The 19,876-nt window shown below is 41.4% G+C and overlaps 1 protein-coding gene across 1 annotated transcript in view; it reads right to left on the bottom strand.

The window, feature by feature from the left end:
- sv2ca (synaptic vesicle glycoprotein 2Ca) overlaps window positions 1-18,155 on the bottom strand; it is a 32,022-nt gene extending 13,867 nt beyond the window's left edge. Inside the window, exons 1-2 of the mRNA XM_042488132.1 lie at window positions 17,994-18,155; window positions 10,379-11,022 (exon numbers count right to left, since the gene is read on the bottom strand). Of these exons, the coding sequence (XP_042344066.1) occupies window positions 10,379-10,976 (598 nt within the window). The 5' untranslated portion in view covers window positions 10,977-11,022; window positions 17,994-18,155. The remainder of the gene's footprint in view (window positions 1-10,378; window positions 11,023-17,993) is intronic.
- Between the last annotated feature and the right edge of the window lie 1,721 nt (window positions 18,156-19,876).

Here is a 19,876-nt window from a genome sequence, read left to right on the forward strand (position 1 = left end):
ACCAACATTTTGGGAGTTTATCTCATTGGTCACCTTACGGGGATGATTTTAGTGCCAGTCTCTTCATCAGGTTTTATCTATGATTAAAACAAATGAGTCTTTTTTCATGTGATTTGGATTATTATCTTCACAAAGCTCAACACTATTCAAACCAGCAATTAATTATTTTTCGGCCATTTGGGAGCAGCAGAAACAAGCTGTGAACACAGCATTGACATTTTATCACCTTATCAAACTTATCTTAGCAACAGTTGCCTATTTACACATCGAGCAGATACGGAGTGTCATTAGCATTCATTTGTTGTGTAACTGGCCACCTGGCACACCAAAGTCTATTTATTAGCTCCCACTTTTTTCAAAATGGCTTTTAATTTGTGAATAATGTTGTGTGTATTTTAATTTGTGTGCATCGCTGTGTGTATTTTAGTGTATTCTTTGATCTTTTGTACCTCATCTAAAGTGTCTTCGAGTACCTTGAAAAGTGCTCTATAGATAAAATCTATATTATTATTATTATTATTATTATTACTGATGATTGTCTCCAACGTCTAAGGAAAATCGTAGGCTCGTTAACTGTTAGTTGTATGAACAATGTTCATCACCAGCTAGTTTCCAACTCTAGTTATAAATTGGATGTTTTAAATCAATCAATTTCATTAGCTGTTAACCATGGTACAATAACCACATACAACGGTAATGACGTCTTTTTCCTTTATAAAATGCAGTTTCAGCCTTTGTTTTCCTAGGTCCAAAGCTTTGAATCCATCTATTCTACCACATTAAAACCAGGGTTGGAAATTTGCACCAGCCACCAGCCAAATGCTGGTAAAATATGCTAGTGGCTGTTAGATTTTCTTCACTCACCAGTCAAACAAACAAAAGTAGATAGATGGTAAATTTTGGAATTCACCAGCCACAAGAAAAGTGAATCTCCAACACGACTGTGTAACCAGTTGATAATTCTGTTTGATGTCAGACAAACTACAAGGGAAACATGTTCACAAACTCATTTTCAATCTCTGTGGTGGGCTTAGCATGGAGGAGTGGACTGAGCAATGCATATCTACGAGGGAAAAATCACACAGGTTAGTAGATCCGAGTGACACTTTTCACATACAAGTGGTCATATGAAAAACTAATTACAACCTTTTAAACATGTTATTGTAGCTAGAGACTTGTACACCAGACATTTTCCCATAAAGTCTTATAATGCAGCTGTTATTCTAAACATAGTATTTCAGTCAATGTACAATCATGCAATAGAGAAACAGTAAAAAGACCATCTAGAAAGACACACTAGCACTCCTAACAGTTTGAACTGATGACCTTCAAAGATTTATGTTTTTACTTTCATAATATCACCATTCACCAAAAACATAATTCACATTTAAGTGAAGCGGAATGACATTTTGGAAATATCTCCCCCTGAGTGGTCAAAGCCACCCGACACTGACTCTCAGCCAAGAAGTGTTTTAGGAATCGTGTCCTCTAAATGTGCCTCTGCTGGCAAAAAACGAACTGTCAAATTAAAACACGGAGCAACATTAAGCTTGTGCCACCATTATTGCTGCAGTGAATCTATGGTGAACGACTTCCTAACACTTGGAAAACGTACAGATGATCATGCCATTATTAAAGGGGAAAATAGACTGCAGTTAGATGCAAGTTAAACACGCATTCCCATATTAGATCTAACAACAAGCTTCAGTGTTCCTGCTACTCCGACTGGATCCTAAAAACTGAAGCACTGACTGATGACAGTGAACCTGACACCCTATTTGAAAACCCTCAGCCCCAGTAACACACTCTAACGTTGATAGGTAAATACAGTGTGTAAAAGAGTGAAAATGGGCTCTGATCAATGGGGAGACAAATGTGAACAGTAATGCAGGGTGACTTTACAAAGGGGCCCTCTGCTCTCTTTTAATCTCTCTCATCACAAATGAGATCAATGCTCCAACAAAACAGCATTGATTTCTCTCACTGATCATCATGATTCTGCTCCAGAGAGAGAAGCCTATTATTACTGCTTTGTATGTGGCACTCATTGTGTGGTTAGCAGCCTCTGTGGACATACAGTGTCTGCTGCAAAGAGCAACTCCAATTATAACAGATACTACATATAAATAAAATAGTCTTAGCAGCAAATATGGTGTACCATAAAATAAAATGGCAAGCCAAAAATAAAACAGAACAAAAGAAAACAAACAAAACATAATTAAAACAGAGGTGAAAATAAATATTACAGTAATTACAATGTACAGAAATTTTGAAGATCACATTGGCTACAACACTTTATATTCTTAATTACAATTGCCCCAACCCCACTCCCATCTTGGGTTTTATTGGTCTTTATCAAATTTTTGTTTGAAAAAGTGAATCTCCCCCAGGTATTTTCAAAAACTGCCAGTTTCCTTTTGTAATATATGTCAGTTTTTCTATAGCAAGATATATTCGTAATATATTGCTTTATACTTGGTTTCTTTATTTTTTAGGGGTTTTTTTTGTTGCAGGCTAACACACTGAATACCTTACTAACAGATAATATTACAGCAATGTTGTCTTCATCCATCCCCAAACACACACAGACACATAAACTTGATTTGGAGAGGATATTTGTGTTCATAATTCCACACATAAAGAAGAGACAGTACAAGTTGCAGTCATATATGGAGTGATACAACTCAGCCGTAGGGACACTTGTTCATCCCATTACAATAATCTTAATAGCAAGATGCATTTTCTCTCTGTAATGTCTGCAGTCAGGTCTCCTCTCCTCTGCTGTGAGCAGATATCTGTTCGACTCTCTGCTTCAGGGGTCAAAACCTGGCTATCTGTCACATTTGGCAGCCATCTAGATACTCGCCTGAAGGTACCATAAATTCAACTCTAAATTTAACGGAAGTCTTCAGTCTATGCACAGTTCACTTTGCTTCATTAAGAAGAGGCTAGATATACGACACACGCACAAGCAAACACCCACTGGCCACCCATTTAATTGTCATGCATCCAAACATCCAGAGGCCCTTTCATTTAGTTTTAGGACTCAACTTTTCATACACACAATAAAATGTTTTTTGGTGTTGGATTTTTAGACATAGTGACACGAAACAGACAAAGACAGTGCCTTCTTTTACTTGAATGCCCTTAAAAAAAAGAAAGCAATAAAATTGTTGACTAATGAGTACAACCCTCACAGGACAGTCCATTACATAATTAATTTATTGATGTTCTGTCCGACTTGCTGCACAGTATCTCTGAGCATGATGTCAGCAGTGCCCGCACCAGCAAAGAGCATCGTGCACTGTAGTGTAATATAATCCAAAAATAGCACAGACATTATGAGATCTGTCTCATCACCAAAAGGTCAATAGGTAGTTTGTGTGGCATTAACTAGAAAATATGGTACATATTTCAGCAGAATCTTGTGTCTTTTGCCCCAAAAGGAATTTCTGGATGATTATGAGTCATACTCCACTTTCAGAGTGATGTCAGAGTGATACAGTCCCTTTGTCTGTAGCTTTTGGACTCGAACCAAGCAGTTACTAGACTGCAGTAAACTCTTAGTTTGAAAAGCCCTTCACAGGAACGGTCACACTGAGAGTCAGACACACTGTCACACTGATGAGATATTCTTCACCAACCTATTCTATCTGAATGCTAATCGCTTTTTTAGTGCAAACGTGATATAATGGCTTTTCAGAGTCCATGTTATCAACATTTTTATTTATCAATAGAAAAAAAATTGAGGAATCAGGGTGTTATTTTCTTCCAAAGAGTGCTCCGCCTAGTCCCGCCCTACTGTGCTGTGATTGGTTAATACTAACCCTAACCTCTGTCTGACCCCTTTGGCCTTAGAGCATGGTCACACATGAACAGATGCTGGCAAATTACGATAGCGGGCCCGGAGGATGATGTATTTCTGTAGACCTACCCGGAAGTTAACTTTGTCCTGGTTCCCTCATCAAAAAACCAAAAGACTTTTCCATTGGATTTTTGATAACTGCAAAGAAAGCCAATCACAGCACAGTTGGGCAGGAAAAAGCCAAACACTCAAGGGACACAAATTAGCACATGTAGGGGGAAATGGTCTCAGAACATTTTGCCCTGAAGCAATAACTGGTATCTTGCACCAGATTTTAATTTTTTCACATTTTTACATAGAGCAATATCACATTTTAGTCCAAACTAATAAATGATTGTTCATATGCATTGCTCCTCACTGGATTACCAACACATTTTTACTTTGTGTACTTTTGTCAACATATACAAATCCTTTAAAGCCAATGAAAGCGGAAGAATTTGAACTTTTCAAAATACGTTGTTGAGCAGAAAAGCAAAAGCAATTAGGATGAGCATTTACTTCCTGCATGTAGGTAACGGAACGTTAATTTTACAGACATTGTTTTGGACACAGGCTGAGTTACATGTAGGTGCCCCAGGGAGCACTTATACTTCACTGGCATACATTAACATTTTGAAGCCTGTATGGGATTTTCTGGTTAAAGGTAACAGAGGAATCAGGAATATGACAACCCTGACTGCTTTTCAAGGTTAGGTTTTAGAAAATTGAGAGTTTGCACATAACTTCGGCTCACATAATGCAATGTTTCAAAGGTTATCCAGTGACAGATTTGTTTTTTATGTTAACATGAGAATAAAATGGGTATGTGTGGTTATGTAATAGTGTTTTCTCTGATATTTTTCTATATAAATCAACATCATTGCAAAAGTGTGCATCTGGCGTCAGTATTTCCTCTGTGCTCACAATAAATGGTCACCAAAAGCTAATTGTGTTCAGTAATCTGCATCAATTTAAAAGTATAACATACACCAGCTAAGAAATGTGTCAACTTTTCATTAGACTGATGCTCAGGCTGCAATCGATCAATCAATACTGAACACATTGGAAATGATAAGATTGGACCACAAGAGCTTCAACCAGAGTATTCTAATTAATGAACCCTTTCCGGAGTGCTATCACCCGGTACTGCCATGCCATTGATTTAGTAGGGCTACAAATATAGGCCCTTTCTCGGGTCTTCAAGATATAATCAATAGACAAAAGCTCAGTCCAGCCTCATTTTAAGAGCAAAAATTTGGATCTGCGACTACAGGAGGATGAAATGTAAACTCTTACTTTCTGAAGCATCGATAAGACACGTTAAACACAAAACTCCTTGACTGGATGCCAACTGGTACAGACATCTAACCGTAACAGTGTGAAATACAGCTTTTGGATTTGATGACCCATATAGACTGTGAGCACCATCAGAAAATGACAGTGTGTCAGAAGACCTCTCAGGCAGAAGCAAAAGGTTTTGCCCCATGACAGTCTGTTGAGATGTCAAAACACATCTCCAGGAACAGTTAATATTCAGCAAAACCGCAAAAGGAATAAGACGTGGAGTAAAACATTGCCTCAATGATAAACAGAAACACACACGCAGGACCAAAGAGCAAATCTAATTCACAGATTAAAATGTTACAAATACATAATCTCTTTTGGTGTAGCTAAACTAGCCACTGGGGGAAACTAGATGAAGGAGGGAAGATAAGACATGAAAATGTATACAGCAGCAAGCACAAATGCAAGATGTTGAAATATGTGATCAGCAGAAGAAAGAGTACAAGCAATGAAGAGTGGGGGGTGACAAAAGAGAGAAAACTGTAATGAGGGAGGAGAGTTCAGTAATTGCAAGACAGGGTGAGAGAATGGGAGGGAAGAAGGGAAGGCCCTGGTGCGGTGTTTTCTGTCCTGTCACATCCCGAGGAGCCCCCTGAGAGCCGTGGGAGCGCTGAGCTGCATCACGACCTCTTCTCTGATTTCATGCTTTAATGCTCTTCGCTCTTAGCGCTGCAAACGGCTTCGGCGTCGGGCAAAACACCCATCCTGTTTTATTCATAATGATGATACTATCATACAACAGCGTGCCTGGTGCACGCGGTCTCACAGTTAAATATTTTCCTACACCTTCTCTCTGTTTCTCTCAATCTCTTCAACTTTGATCTTATTTGGTCTCCCCTCCTTGTCCCTTTTGTGCTTCTCTTCCCAACCTTTCCTCCATTTCTCTTTCTCTCAGCTTGTGTCCTCTCCTATTGCTTTTCCAATTTCCAGACTCACTTCTCATTTCCTTTTTTTCATCCCTTCCTCCTTTTTCCTCCCTCTCCACTCCTCTCTTCGTGCTTCCCTCTCATTTATTTGCCTTAGTTTCCTCTTTGCTCCACTGTCATCAGCTCCTTTACACCGAGCAGCGTGTAATCACATTTGTACTACATCGTGTCAGTTTGATCGGATTCATGCCTCCGTCTTCTGCCACCTCCGCAGAAAAAGAGATTGAAGCTTTTTGTCACATTTAAGTCATATCAGTGGGGGCAGGATTTCAATGAAATCTACATGAAAGTACCCTATTGTGGGGCTTAGAGTGCAGGGTTTAAAATGACTCACTCAGCATCAGTAATGATACAACCTTCATTACTTTAAAGACTGTGGATAATTTGCGTGAAATATAGTGATGCTATGAACCCCTGATAAGAGCCAGCAGTTAGACATGGTTTACTTGTGGCTGATATTGCTGGTGGCAGCAGGTTTGGTCCACACACACTCAGACCCGTCACACACTCCCTCCTTCTCCTCTCCCCCCACACACAGAGTCTCCCACACAATGTGGAGCTGCACTACTCAAGTAGTGTAATCTCTGCAGTGACGCTGCGATCCTACCGCAGTTTAGCCATGCTCAACTGCCCCTGGACCACGCAGCCCCACACAGCCTGTCAGCTGGTTCTTCCCAGACAAGAGGAGGAAATGACTGGGGGGGGGGGGAGACAAAGAGGGAGAAGTATTATGGAGACGGAGCTTGAGAGGAGACAGGACACAAAGAAGAGCCGAGAAAGAAAGAGGTCCAAGAGATCAGAAGAGCAAGAATGAAAAGAAGATAAAGTAGAGCAGAAACAACGAAGGAGGGGGAATATTGATGGCAGAGAGGGAGAGGTGGATGTTAAATGAAAACGAGGACAGTTGAGAGAGTCAGAGGGAGAAGTGAGGGGAGTTTCGGCAGCCTAAGAGAACAAATAAGTAATGATAGGGTGATGTGTTCCCATTGTCTGTTGTGTCTGAGATGATAGCTGAGCCTTTCCCTCACATTGTTGCTATACTGAATACCACCAATCTGCCACCCCTCTGCTCCCATCCACCCACACCTCTCTCCCCATTACTCCTCTCGAATTTGGCAATCTCTCTCTTTCAAAGCTGTCCCTCCTCCTCTCCTCTCCCCTGTTCATCACACATATTGCATCTCACAGCGCTTGCTTTCTATCCTGTTTTCTTCCTTCACGCACCATCCATTCTTTCACAACCCCTCCTGCCCCAATTCTCCATCCTTCATTCCCATGTTAAGATTCCTGTGACATTGGGATAGTGGTAGGACCAAACTGAATTCTGTAATCTAATCAGCATTTTAGTTATCTATCCGATTCAGGCCTCTGCGTTTCTCATACTGCATTATCCCATTACACTCAGCTCGGTCCGTGCAGCTTGCCTCTGTCTTTGCCTGTTCTGTGGTTAATGGAGCTGCACAATGCAACTATGGTGGGAGTCCAGCTCAGGTGGAACTAACTTTAGGAGTGAGGTGTCATGATGGGTCAGAGGATTTGGGTTTTGGATGTGACATACACATTATTATAATACTGTCTCTGGTATGTTATCTTATGTATAATTGTGAATACTGTCATATATGTGTGCTGATCCCAGGAAGATTCGTTGCTGCCCTGGTAGCAACTAATGGGGATCCTTTTAAACAAATGAACTGAACACCAAATATCTAGTTTTGAAACTATGGAATTTAAATGTTTTAAGGGTGCAAATTACAATTTCCAGTAAAATAAATAATTTCCTCTGTGCTCTGTCAAGAGTGTTTCTGAACTCAAAAGAAAACTATTCTTTTTTCAGGAGTAGGGGTTATTTTTTTTACTGTTATTCCAGTACAATGGCCAGTTCCACTTTACAGCTAACAGGCGTCATTGCTTCTATAGACAGATACGTGACTCCTCTAAAACACAGAATCACCACTTCCCACTACCTGCCAGTCAGTATATTTCAGATTCAAGAAATACTCAAACAAACATAGTGATGTAACTTGGTTGCTGTAAATTTGTGTATACATGACAGGTCAGTAATCAGATTTCTCCTCAGCTATCCAACACATCCTCCAAACCATATGACAGCATAGGTTGTTTGTCACTTCCTTTTACTACAACCCACAAGAGCATTTCCTAAATTAGCGCCCCGAACAGTGGCAGGTGATACAAAAACAACATATATCACCTCCAATGGCTGCAGTTTTAACCATGTGATTAACATTGTGAAATGGTCACGGTTAGGCAACAAAACTACTTGTTTAGGTTTTCAAAAAGATCATGGTTTTGTCCAGCTGACCAGTAGGAGTCACTACTACAAGGACATGACCCCTCATTGGCCTCCCAAATGCTAAACCTGCCAATTGTGGTCAAGTGAACATAGGCTGCATATACCACTCCTTAAACTGTGTGTGGGTCTGTTTAATGGTGGATGATCTATTCTTTATCACCACCACCAGACTGCTATGAATAGGACATCTTTTTGTAAGGCTTGGTAAATACATGTTAGCTGTATGAAATACATGAAAAATGGAGCCACACTAATCAAATTCATCCACAGGCTTAACCGGCTGTTGTTTATTTCTGTTTGCAAGGCAATAAAATAATATTGCCATGGTTCCTGTAAAACACCAACTCACTTCATAATATTAGCTGTAATTAAGTGTAATTACTCTGGAAAACGCCAAATGAATACCAACAAGGTCATAGTAATCATGTAGGCTATGCTCAGACACACACACACGCACGCACACGCACACACACACACACACACACACACTAATCATGTTCACCTCAACGGGGAGGAGCCTCGGGGCAATCAGTAGGAGAAAGGAGGGGAGGATGGGAGAAGAAAAGAGAGGCAGATAGAGAATGGAGGGTGAGAGGGAGGGACAGGGGGTGAGGGTTGGAGTCACGAACAAGGAGAAGCAGAGCGTAGAGCGTGAATGCCTGCAGGACTTTGCTTGGTTAGAGAGGAAGAAAGGAGTTTACATGGATACTTGGAAAGAGACAGAAAAATGAAGGTGCACCGTACACAACATCTTGTGAGGATTTTACAGTGACAGCCCCACACAGACATATTGATAAATCATTTTATCATGTAAAAAGTGACAAAATTAAAAGTACGATAACATATTTTACGTATATGACAGGGTTCCTGTTTTCTTTCAGCCACAACCTCCATTCTCGAAAATGCCTGTCGTATCAATTTTACATCAGATGTTGCGGCACAGTTGATGTATTGTCATGTCTCACTGTGGCAGTTAGTATCTAAGGGCTGTGTGCCTGAATTAATCTTCTCGCCACTCTGGTACTGACACAGTGAGTCAGCCCCTGTACACAGCTCTGTGGTGATGGATTATCCACCTGCAGCCATAGGGACTGCTGGGACTCCTGCTCAACACACAGAGCACACAGGGAATACTGGCTACCCTCCTAATCCTGACACGGAGACCAGTGGACCGAAACACCTCATCCATGTGAAACACAAATAGGATATAGAGTTAGACGTATAGTACAGACACACAAAACTAATCACATCTTTTAAGATGAAAATTATTCCACAGACAGTAGCATGGATGAGTTTTTGCAATCCGGGGAGACTGATTTAAAAATCGGTGTAGCAGAGGTTGAGATGTCCTGACTTTCAAGCCCAAGTATGTGTCAAGCTCCAAGAGCACATTTCCCATAATGCACTTGGACAGTGTCTTTTCATTAGACTGCCCCTGGTAAACTCACATGTTTTAAACTTTTGAAACCTGAGAAAATTGGCTTGATTTTTTTTTCAAAAGCATGAGAAAAAGGCAATGAGCAACTTCACGAGAAATGGCCAAAAATTAGCAAGAAAGTATCACCTTTACTACATAGAAAATAAAATATGTGGGGGGTGGTGGTGGTGCCAAGGGGCCACTTTTTGATGAGTTGGAAGAGAGACTGGGTTGCAGGGTTGGTGCAGACACTGATGTGGAAGACCAATCAGAGCAGACTGGGCTTTTTCATATAGGGGGCTTAGTTAGACAGGTGCTAAAACAGTGTGTTTCAACCAGAGGATGAATACAGGTGTTCCAGCACAGACAGTATGGAGAAAATAAAGTGTTTTTTGAACATTAAAACATGTTCTAGTAGAAACCCAGAATGCAAGTATGAAACTGAAAATGAGCAGAATAGGTCCCATTAATATTGAAGAAATAGCATCAGATACATCCACACTTATCAACACTCAAACAAACACAAGGTCCCTTACCTAGCCATCCCGAGCTGGAGTTAGGCACACACATGTCTGTCTCTGCGCTGGGCAGCACAAAGCCCACCACGAACACCTCCACCCCATCTGACATGAGCGCCAGCCCAAGCACCAGGAACAGCTGCCACTGGAACCTCCCATGGCCACACTCCTGGATGATCAGCTCATACTGCTGGGCCAGCTCCTCCTCGTCAGCCTGTCTCTCCTGCTCCAGCCCCTTTCGGTCCCTTGCAGCATCTGACACCGGTTGCCCCAGAGCCACCTGGCCTTCCTTTTGCTTCCTATCTCCCGCTGAGGGGATCCCCTGGTACTCGCCCTCGTAGATCTCATCCTCGTCATCGTGACCTTCTGTTGCATCACTGGAGCCCTCCTCATTGTCATGATAGCCCTCTCCATCCTTCCTTGGCGGGTTCCGGTAGAAATCCTCATCTTCGTCCTCCTCATCTTGGAAACGGCTATAGTTGTGGTGGGATGAGTACTCATCTGAGGCGCGGTCCACCGCCTTGTTGACTTTCTTTGCTGCATGACGCTTGGCTTCTTTGACCATGTCCTTGGCCCCCTTAGCCAGGGAAGTCCTGTTATTGTAAGTGTCCTCCATTATGGCTCCACCAGTGGGTCTTCACAGGGGATTCAGTGGATAGTTACTGCAGAAGCGGAAGGAAGAGGGAAGAGGGGCAAGAGGGGCAAGAGGGGTGAGTGTACGCTGGCGGGGAATTGCAAGAATGGTGAGATCAGTGGGTGTCAAGATGCAGTCGTGAAGAAAACTCTTGAATCGGCAGTCACCACAGGAGATAACCCACAAAGGCTGTGGTAATCATTGGCCAGGCTACGAGAGATGGGGAAGGGAAAGAGACAGATAATAGAGGGAGAAAGTAAAGAAGAGGGAGATGCTCATCAGATATTGCCTGTAACTCATGTCTTCCCAACTCTATTCATAAATATCCCAGACTAACAGGTGACACCCCAAAGACAGCACAAACCCTCTTTAATCATTCACTCACCATTCTCCCAGGCCTTTTTATCATTTGGAGTGATGTGGGGAAAAAGGCTTTGGCTGTACAGCTCTCAGTTTTTATTCAAAATGAATATTCAATTTCCAGGGGCGCTCTCCTTGTTCTATATTTCATAAGTTGGACTTTAGGACGTTTTAAACAGAGATGCTGGATCTGCTGACTCATGATCAGCTCTGAGGAACAGAGGCTAATAAACAAGGCTCTGCCCGAAATCAATTTGCCCCCAATAAAGAGCTGGTTTATTTTAATGGGAGTGACGATCCAACCGGAACGGCACTGTCATATTTAATCCGCGCAAAGAAAGGAGGAAAGGAGAAATGGTCATGAGAGGGTACGTTGATAAATGCACACTCAGACACAGGCACACAGCACAAACACACACACACAATGAAGGCCCTGATTTTGCGTACTCGTGATTGTCTTTAACACATTCTTGCAAGAACCACACATAAAGATTCTCTAACACACCTAAACATGCCATGAACATATGCGAGTGTGCGCTCACAGCATGGATGGGGAAGCCCTTTCCCATCCTGACAGGCTGGTGCTGATGGGAGGGAGACCCCAGTGTGAATGATGTAACATGATTTCATGTGAGTGTTCAAACTGTGATCCACACTTAGTCATCACATTGCCTCCACAGGCTCACTCTGGCTTGTTTATTCTATAATTTGTCATAGCACAAACACACAACCATTAGTAAAACAAAACTGAAAATTAGAATGAGAAAAACTTAGACTTGTCATTTTTTTATCAAACATTTTTAAATAAGATGAAGAACAGAAAAGGGTGGAGATGGTCAGAGCTGTCCAGTGTGTGTGTGTGTGTGTGTGTGGTCAGAGCTGTCCAGTGTGTGCGGTTCCCGTGTGTCTAGGAGCTGTTCACCACAGCCTCTAATGAACACTGAAGCCTTGTCAGGAGGACACAAATCACAGGGCCAGCTCCAGCTCCCATAATGCAATTTTACTGGCCAAAATGACACTGCTGATTCAAGGTGACTCTACTAATCCCTTTTGGCTCATTGGATGACTCCTGTGCTTATGAGCACACTCCTTTACACATGGACTGATAATTTTTTAATACCTCCATTGACACCGGTGGTGCCTCAGACGTCATCATAACGATGATTCATAATGACGGCTTTTTAGAAATCCTGTTTTCTTTGTCTTAAAGCAATATGCAAAAAGAATCACAGAGCATATCTGGGAGCCAACTTGGAAGGATAAGCACTCATTGCTATGGTAGCTGCCCTGTCGTTAATCTATTGTTTATTATCAGAAATGTTTAAGTGAGCACAAAAAAATAGCTGATGTAAAGAGAAGCTCTTGACAGAGACAAACAAGCAAAACGTATTAAGGCTGTTCTCATGAACATCGTTTTTTTTACGAAAAGTAACGCACCCAAACTGGTCCTTATCCCGCGTAATCCCAAACCAGTAATTTGAGCATAACCCATTAAATTTCGCAAGGTTTTGATTATGTGATGATTGCCCTGATGGGGAGGAAATGAGGAAGTGGTCCTGACTGGTCTTGTAAGGGGGCATGTTGGGGTGGTGGATGGTTCACAGAAAATCAGATATTCCCCCCAGTCTTTCCCACGGAGATATGTGTTTGGAGCCGTGTGGACTTTGAGTCATTTTACAGTACATCCTTACCATGTTTCTAAACTAAATAACTTCATATTAAGGATGTAACATCATTTGTGGGGTGCTCATTTTTAGGACATCATACAAACCAATTGATTAAAATATTATGAAATTGGGGTTAGTTAATAATATCGATCTTTAAAACCTTGACAGCTTTTACACCCATTACTGTTACGGTCCCTGAAGTCTGCCTGGTGTTGGGGGTTACCACCTACACCTGTAAGCATTTCAAAAATGTTTAATCTTTGGAGGTTCTACCCTATATGCTCTGCAAGGGAGTTTATAGGGCGGGCTGGAGGGGAGGTGAATAGGTCCAACAAACCCCGGACTTCCACCCGAGAGCTCAGCATTTGCTTCCCATATAAATGTAGAGCAAAGCCATGATGTTTTTTCCTAAACCTAATTATGAGAATTTGTTGTCTTTAGATCTACAAGCCATATGCCAACTACATAATCATCTGCACAAAGATAAGCTGGCTAATAAACTGAATGCTAACAAAACATTGGCTGATCATGCATAATTAATCTACTGGTATCTGGCAAAATGAAACACATAACATTAGCTTACTTCTGTGTCTAACAATAAGTATGATTTATATACTACAATTAGTATTAAAATGTTATTCACTGAGTAATGTTTTGTGTTAGTTTAGTAGTTCTATTTGATGGATGGTACACGCATCCTTATCCTTCCAAAATGGCCAACTTCTTGCTGATGAAGACACTTTTCCATTCCCTATTGCTCACTGGAGTAGTGCTGTAAGGATCCTCAAGCATGGGATATTAAAGCGTCATGCCATGTATGGGATTTCTCCATAAAGTGCATCATCAAATAAAATTAATTTTGAATGCCTACCTAGACTAACACCCTGCCAGGAGCATGTCAGGGCTCAGTGGTGTCACTGAACTGTTGATATTTATCCTTTGGGGATCAGGTCAGGTTTTTTTTTTTTACTTAAAATGAGAACGCACACACATACACACACACCGGCAAAAGGGGAGACATCGTGCCTGTCAGAGAATCAATGGAGTGTATGGTGAGGCCTGCTGTCACTGGTGATGAAGCTCAGAGGACACCCGAGCAACTTCACCTGCCCACATCTTGACGAGACCCCGACAGCGCGGACAGCTCGAGCAACGGGAGCAATCACAATCAAACTGGGTAACCACCAACACTCCCAAACAAACCAATCTCTGTTTAATTCCATGCTGTGACCATTTCACCTCCATGCTTATTTTTTGCTTCTCTTTCAGGCTCCCTTTCAACTTTTTCTTTTACTGATGTCAGAAAAAACGTATTTGTATGTGCACTTTAGGCCTTTTGTCAACTTACTGTCTTGCTTATTGTTTTCACCTGAGCCTCAGTGGCAGTCAACACATCCCAAAATCCAGCATTCACATATTAAATATCTAATAGCTTTACTGCATTATATTTAATTCACAACATCATTACTTTCCTTCTAGGCAACCACACTCTTAACATTTGATTATATATTTCTACTGATAATTAAGTAACATGGTAACCATGATATGTTTTGGAACCTAAAGACACTGCATCTGTATCCATACACTGTCCTGCAGGGCATAGCTGTTCTCTACAGTCTGAATAAAGAGAGTTAATATAGTGTACATAGCGTCGCTCTGAACCATGTGAGGATGGCTGAAAATAGGCCTTGCTCTGGCAACACCCCTGTCTTCATGATGGATAGCGGCCCTGCTTTCCTTCAACCTCTTTAGAATACTAAAAAAACACGAGGTCAAGTATCACTTGGCCCCAAATTTCCCCGTGCGTGAACATAAAGACAAATGGAGATTAGAGCTACTTAGAACCAACTAAGGACAAGCAAATTTCGGGAAAGTCTTTAAAAATTGATGTCAACATCCAGAGTATGTGTGATTGATCAAATCAGCTCATTTCAGCATACTCTTTCATTGTTCATCATAATCATCACTGCAAAAGTGGCACAGTAATGAAGCTGATAATGAGCATTTTGAGAGAAAACATTTGAATAATCATACTACATAACACTGACAGTGGTAATGAACACTCTTAGTCAGGAGAACTAAACGCATAATAAAGTGGGCTTCCTACAAGCAATGCACTTTGTTAAAAGGAAGGATGTCAATGTTGGCACCTTGAGTCCAGCAGTCACAAAACAGATTGGTATGGGCAAGCAGGCTGTTAGAATAAGAAGTAAAAAATCAATTCTGGTCCCAGAATTTCAGGTTGCTTGACCCATAACTGCTGGAGGAGACAAATACTTAATATTTTTCATAGAACTTGAAAGAAAATCAATAGTGCCTTTTTCGCTGAATGCAGTACGGTAGTCCAGACATTGGCCCTTACACAGGACAAAAAAAAGTAATGATGCAAAACAACGAGGGCAGCTGTGCCTCTGCTTTTACAATTATTGTAAGGGTAATAAAATATTATAAGAAATTCTTAATGGTTGCACCTCCATAAATGCCTTCTGAAGCAATTTTAATTGTCATATATGCACTATACATTGGGCCAGTTTTACAGTTTATGTCCTGTGCCCCACAGGAACTGCAAATGCTTTCTGTCTTAGTCAGGTTTGACTTGTCAGTGTCCTGCCTTTTCAAAGACATGCGCAAGCACAGTGGCTTGGCGGCTGGTTTGTTCTATTAGCATCAGAAAGAGCAGGTCCAATCTCTAAGTGGGCAGAGCCACATGTAATCCCATCAAAACGGAGAGCCCATGACCTCATCTGGAAGGCAGAGGCACAAGCAGCCCGGGATGTCTTCCGTTAGGAGATTTCATCAAGAACTGATGCCATTACTGACTGAGTGGTGGGGCAGGGAGAGGACGAAAGAGAGGTGGGGGGTACATGAGAAATATAAATTGCAGAATAAATGGAGGTAAAAGAACATTAAAGGAGAGAAAATGGTTGTTTCTGAAAATGAAAAAAAAGAAGATAAAAACATCTTTCGAAGCACCTGCACCTATCTTATTATTAGGCAGTCAGAGCTCCAAAAACCTTCAAAAGCAAAACTGATTGCTCGTAATGCTAATGTTCCTTCATACAGATTCATAAAGCAGCTGCATTAAGTTGATGTATGCCTTTCCTACCACGAGGACCTCACATTGCTATTAGCATTTACTTCAGTCAGTTCAATGCCCATCCTAGCCAAGGGAAAAGGAATTCCCCTCTGGTCATATTAATATTGTCAATCTCCACACTTATATGAAAATCACACAGGACAAATAATCCGGATGCAGGAGGATACTGTATCTATTTGAATCATAAAGAAAAGAAAACACATTCTATCCCACCCTGAAGATTACAGAGTCTGGTGTGTCGTCTTGTTTTCTTTTTTTTTCAGGCTGATGTCTGTTTGATCTTCTTGGTAAACATATGGTCTCCCTGGCTTGCCAGATCTCACTGCTGACACAATACAGTGCTTACATAGCAGATACAAAACATAATGTGCCACCACCACAGTCTGGTGCAGACCTTACACTTTGTGTTGCAGTGACGCAATAACACCCATTAGGCCAAGGAATGCAAGATGCAGCATGTATACAGTTTTGTTTTTTTGTTTTTTGTCAAACTGTTTGATGTGATGCATTGAGGTTGTGAATGAACAAATTCTTGCAAGGTTGTCAAGAGGATTCCTGATATGTATTGTAAACTACTGGGTTTAACTTTCCCCTAAAACAATGACTAAACTAAATCCCTATTTGCCTGTGCATGTCAACAAAATGTGCAGACAGAGTCTTTTTGAGAAGCTTTCATATCTACAGCATCGTCACTGGCACAGTGTACTTTGTACTTTGAGTCCTTTCTTCCTGTCAACTGTGAAACACTGGAATAGAAAATGTCTCCCTCTTAAAATAGTCTGCGTGCTGCATAAACTTTAGGAGGACTAACAAAATGCACAGGTCACTGCATGCATGAGATGGAGAGGGTATTGAATGCAGATGAGGGTCATTCTGAATTACAACGAGATTCTTGTTTACCGAGGCAGAAAAAGAAAACCTACATCAACTTGAATTTAATGAGAAGTGGGCAAGAGGAATAAATTCTGCAACCTGCAATCACTTCTAACACTTTTTTGCTCCCATTGATGGACGCCTTCAGTGTTAACCCAGCAGGACTACTACAGCAGCACTCAGATTGCAAACAAAGCACTTTGCCACAGATTTCCAGTTCACCGGCTGTGTGCCTGTCAATCGCTCACTGCCTCTTGAGGTGCAATTCACGGATGAGTCAGTTGCCTGCTCCTGCATCCTCTCCTCTGTTTGGCGGCAGTGCAGAGTGCTTTAACTGCCCCAGGGCAGGTGGCTGGATTGCACTACGGCATGCACAGTCCGCAGCCAACAAGCCAAAACTCTGCGCATGCCAAGGACAAGTATTTCACTATAAACATGCTGCTTGTTGAAAGAAGATGATGAGCTTCTGTCAGTGATAAAGCAAACTTGAAAGGTTACAAACAGTTCAAGTAAGCAAATTAATTATTCATGTATCTTAAAGCAGATATTTTAAGGTGTACACAAGTGCAGAGGCATTTAGTGAATGAATCAAAGTCCACAATTTAAAATGCGCAGAAACTGGAAGTGAAATTTTACACCCATACTGAGGAGGCAATCCATATGCTTGTTGCCTGCTTTTACTTAACGATGCCAATTTCTCTTCTTTTAGCAGGAGGCATATGGACTCAGTTTGCACCCACAGAAAAAAACAACACATGCCTGGAAACCATCCCAACTTTTAACAAATGATACATAAACTTATCAATAAATAATGAGGTATCCCAGTGTCCTGGCTTAGATGTTAGTTAGAGATATCACTGGAAAGATGCAAATACATGAACAACATGACATTCAAGTGCAGTTTAAAGCTGATAAAACATTTTTTTGTTTTGTTTTTTTACAATATAGGATTTTATCTAACTCTGACACAGTCAGCATGTTTTCAGGAGAAAAAGTACTCACCGTCATTTATGGCGAGAAGAGTGAACTGGGCTGATAGTTGCCCATTGCATCTGACTCCGCTTTCGCTTTTAGGAGAAAAAGAAAAATGGTCTTGTTTTTGTTTTTTCACTGTAGAAGAGGATCAGGTAATTGCCAGCGCACGACACAGAGTTTTTTTTTCCGATGCAGTCCTCCCTCGCTGCAGCACTTCAGGAAAGGAGAGAGCGAACAGGAGAGATGGTGGTAGGAGGGAGAGAGGGAGGGGTGGGGAGAGAGGGGGAGAGGGGGAGGGCAGTGTAATCAATGATTGTACTTCATTGAGTGATGCGGGTAATTCCGTCTGATGGAACAATCTAGTTAGGTGACTGAATGACGTGAAACACTGCACAGCATGAATGCTTAACAGATAAGAAATTTAAACACGCGGTGCGCTCGTCCATTCAGAGTGAACCCCACTGTATGAATGTGAACAAAGACTGTGTGTTCAGGAGAACGAATAGAACATGGTAAAAAAAATACCTGGGGTTCCGCTTTAATGTAAAACTTTAGGGTTTAGGCAAAAACTGTCGCTTATTGAAAAAGTTCTCGCAGTTTCTCGTGTGTGTTTGTCTTTTTTGTTATTCAGTGCGTTCAGTAATCTGTTGTCAACTTCAACTATGACCGCTTTCATAAAAAGTAGTGCTGTCTGGGACCTCACCGTGGTCTGCTGAGTCGACTCTGAGGCCGCGCGTTGGATTTCAGAGACTGTCTCTGTCCGTGGTGCTGAGCGACACCTGCACGTTTCAGCGTCGCGGTGCGCATGCAAGGTTTGAGTGCTGCTGAAGCCCTAAAGACGATCACACTTGTCGTGCACATTCGCCAGTTGTGTTAATATCCATATTTAAATCAAAGTCCTTCCATACCTCTAACTAACCATTCAGCTATGCTTCATATAATGAACCTTACGAAAAAGGCTTCAGCGAGCCATTGTATCCTATAAGACACTGATAAGAAAAGGTAACCCTAACCCATAACCCATAGTTGTTTTATAGTACTGCAACAAAACCTTTAGACTTCAAGTCCATCACTGTCCAAAAAGGTCCACGATGTAGAATTATTATTATTATTATTATTATTATTATTATTTTGTATGTGTGTTTTGCTTAGGCCACAGCAATTTTCTGACATCCTTGGCACTTACCAACAACCTCCAGGGCTAAAAAAATGAAGACAACATTGAAGTGCCAAAAACTGCAGTACTTTGAATGGCCACTTGAGGCTGACTCCAGCAGAAATTAGCCTGTTTACAGCCTAGAACAAAACAGCACACACAAAAAAAAAACCCGGCTGTGGTCTTTTTAGCTAATTTTCTCATTCATGAAATCTGCATGGGGGTTGAATTTTTATATAACTCATGTTTACATTTTGTTGAGGCAAGAAGTTTCACGTAATTAAGGATGGGGTGCTTTGAGTGGCAGGCTGTCTGCCTATAGTGCCCTCAGCTTCTCAGTGAGATCCACATCTCTAGCCCCTCACCCAAATACAGTCACTTCTGCCCCCCAAACAAACACAATGGCAATGGCCATAATGCTGAACTCAAAGCTTCAGACACCAATGGGTGACATCACAGCAACTATGTCCATTATTTTTACAGTCTATGCTTGACCCTTGTTCTGCAACCCCACCACTAGATGCCACTAAAGCCTACACACTGGACCTTTAACCCTCCACATTTGATTGAGATTTTGGATCACTAATGGAAAAAAACAGCATACCGAAGCATTGCACCTCAACTCCAACTCTTAAGTGGAAAAAAATGATATTTAAAAAATATAATCTGTAAACGAGAAACACTGTTGATGCAGTCAAAATGTGTGACTATATTGTGTAATATGATGTGACCCTTAAGCATGTTAGTCACATCG

This window comes from Plectropomus leopardus, chromosome 6, assembly GCF_008729295.1.
Source record: "Plectropomus leopardus isolate mb chromosome 6, YSFRI_Pleo_2.0, whole genome shotgun sequence".
Classification (NCBI taxonomy): Eukaryota; Metazoa; Chordata; class Actinopteri; order Perciformes; family Serranidae; genus Plectropomus; species Plectropomus leopardus.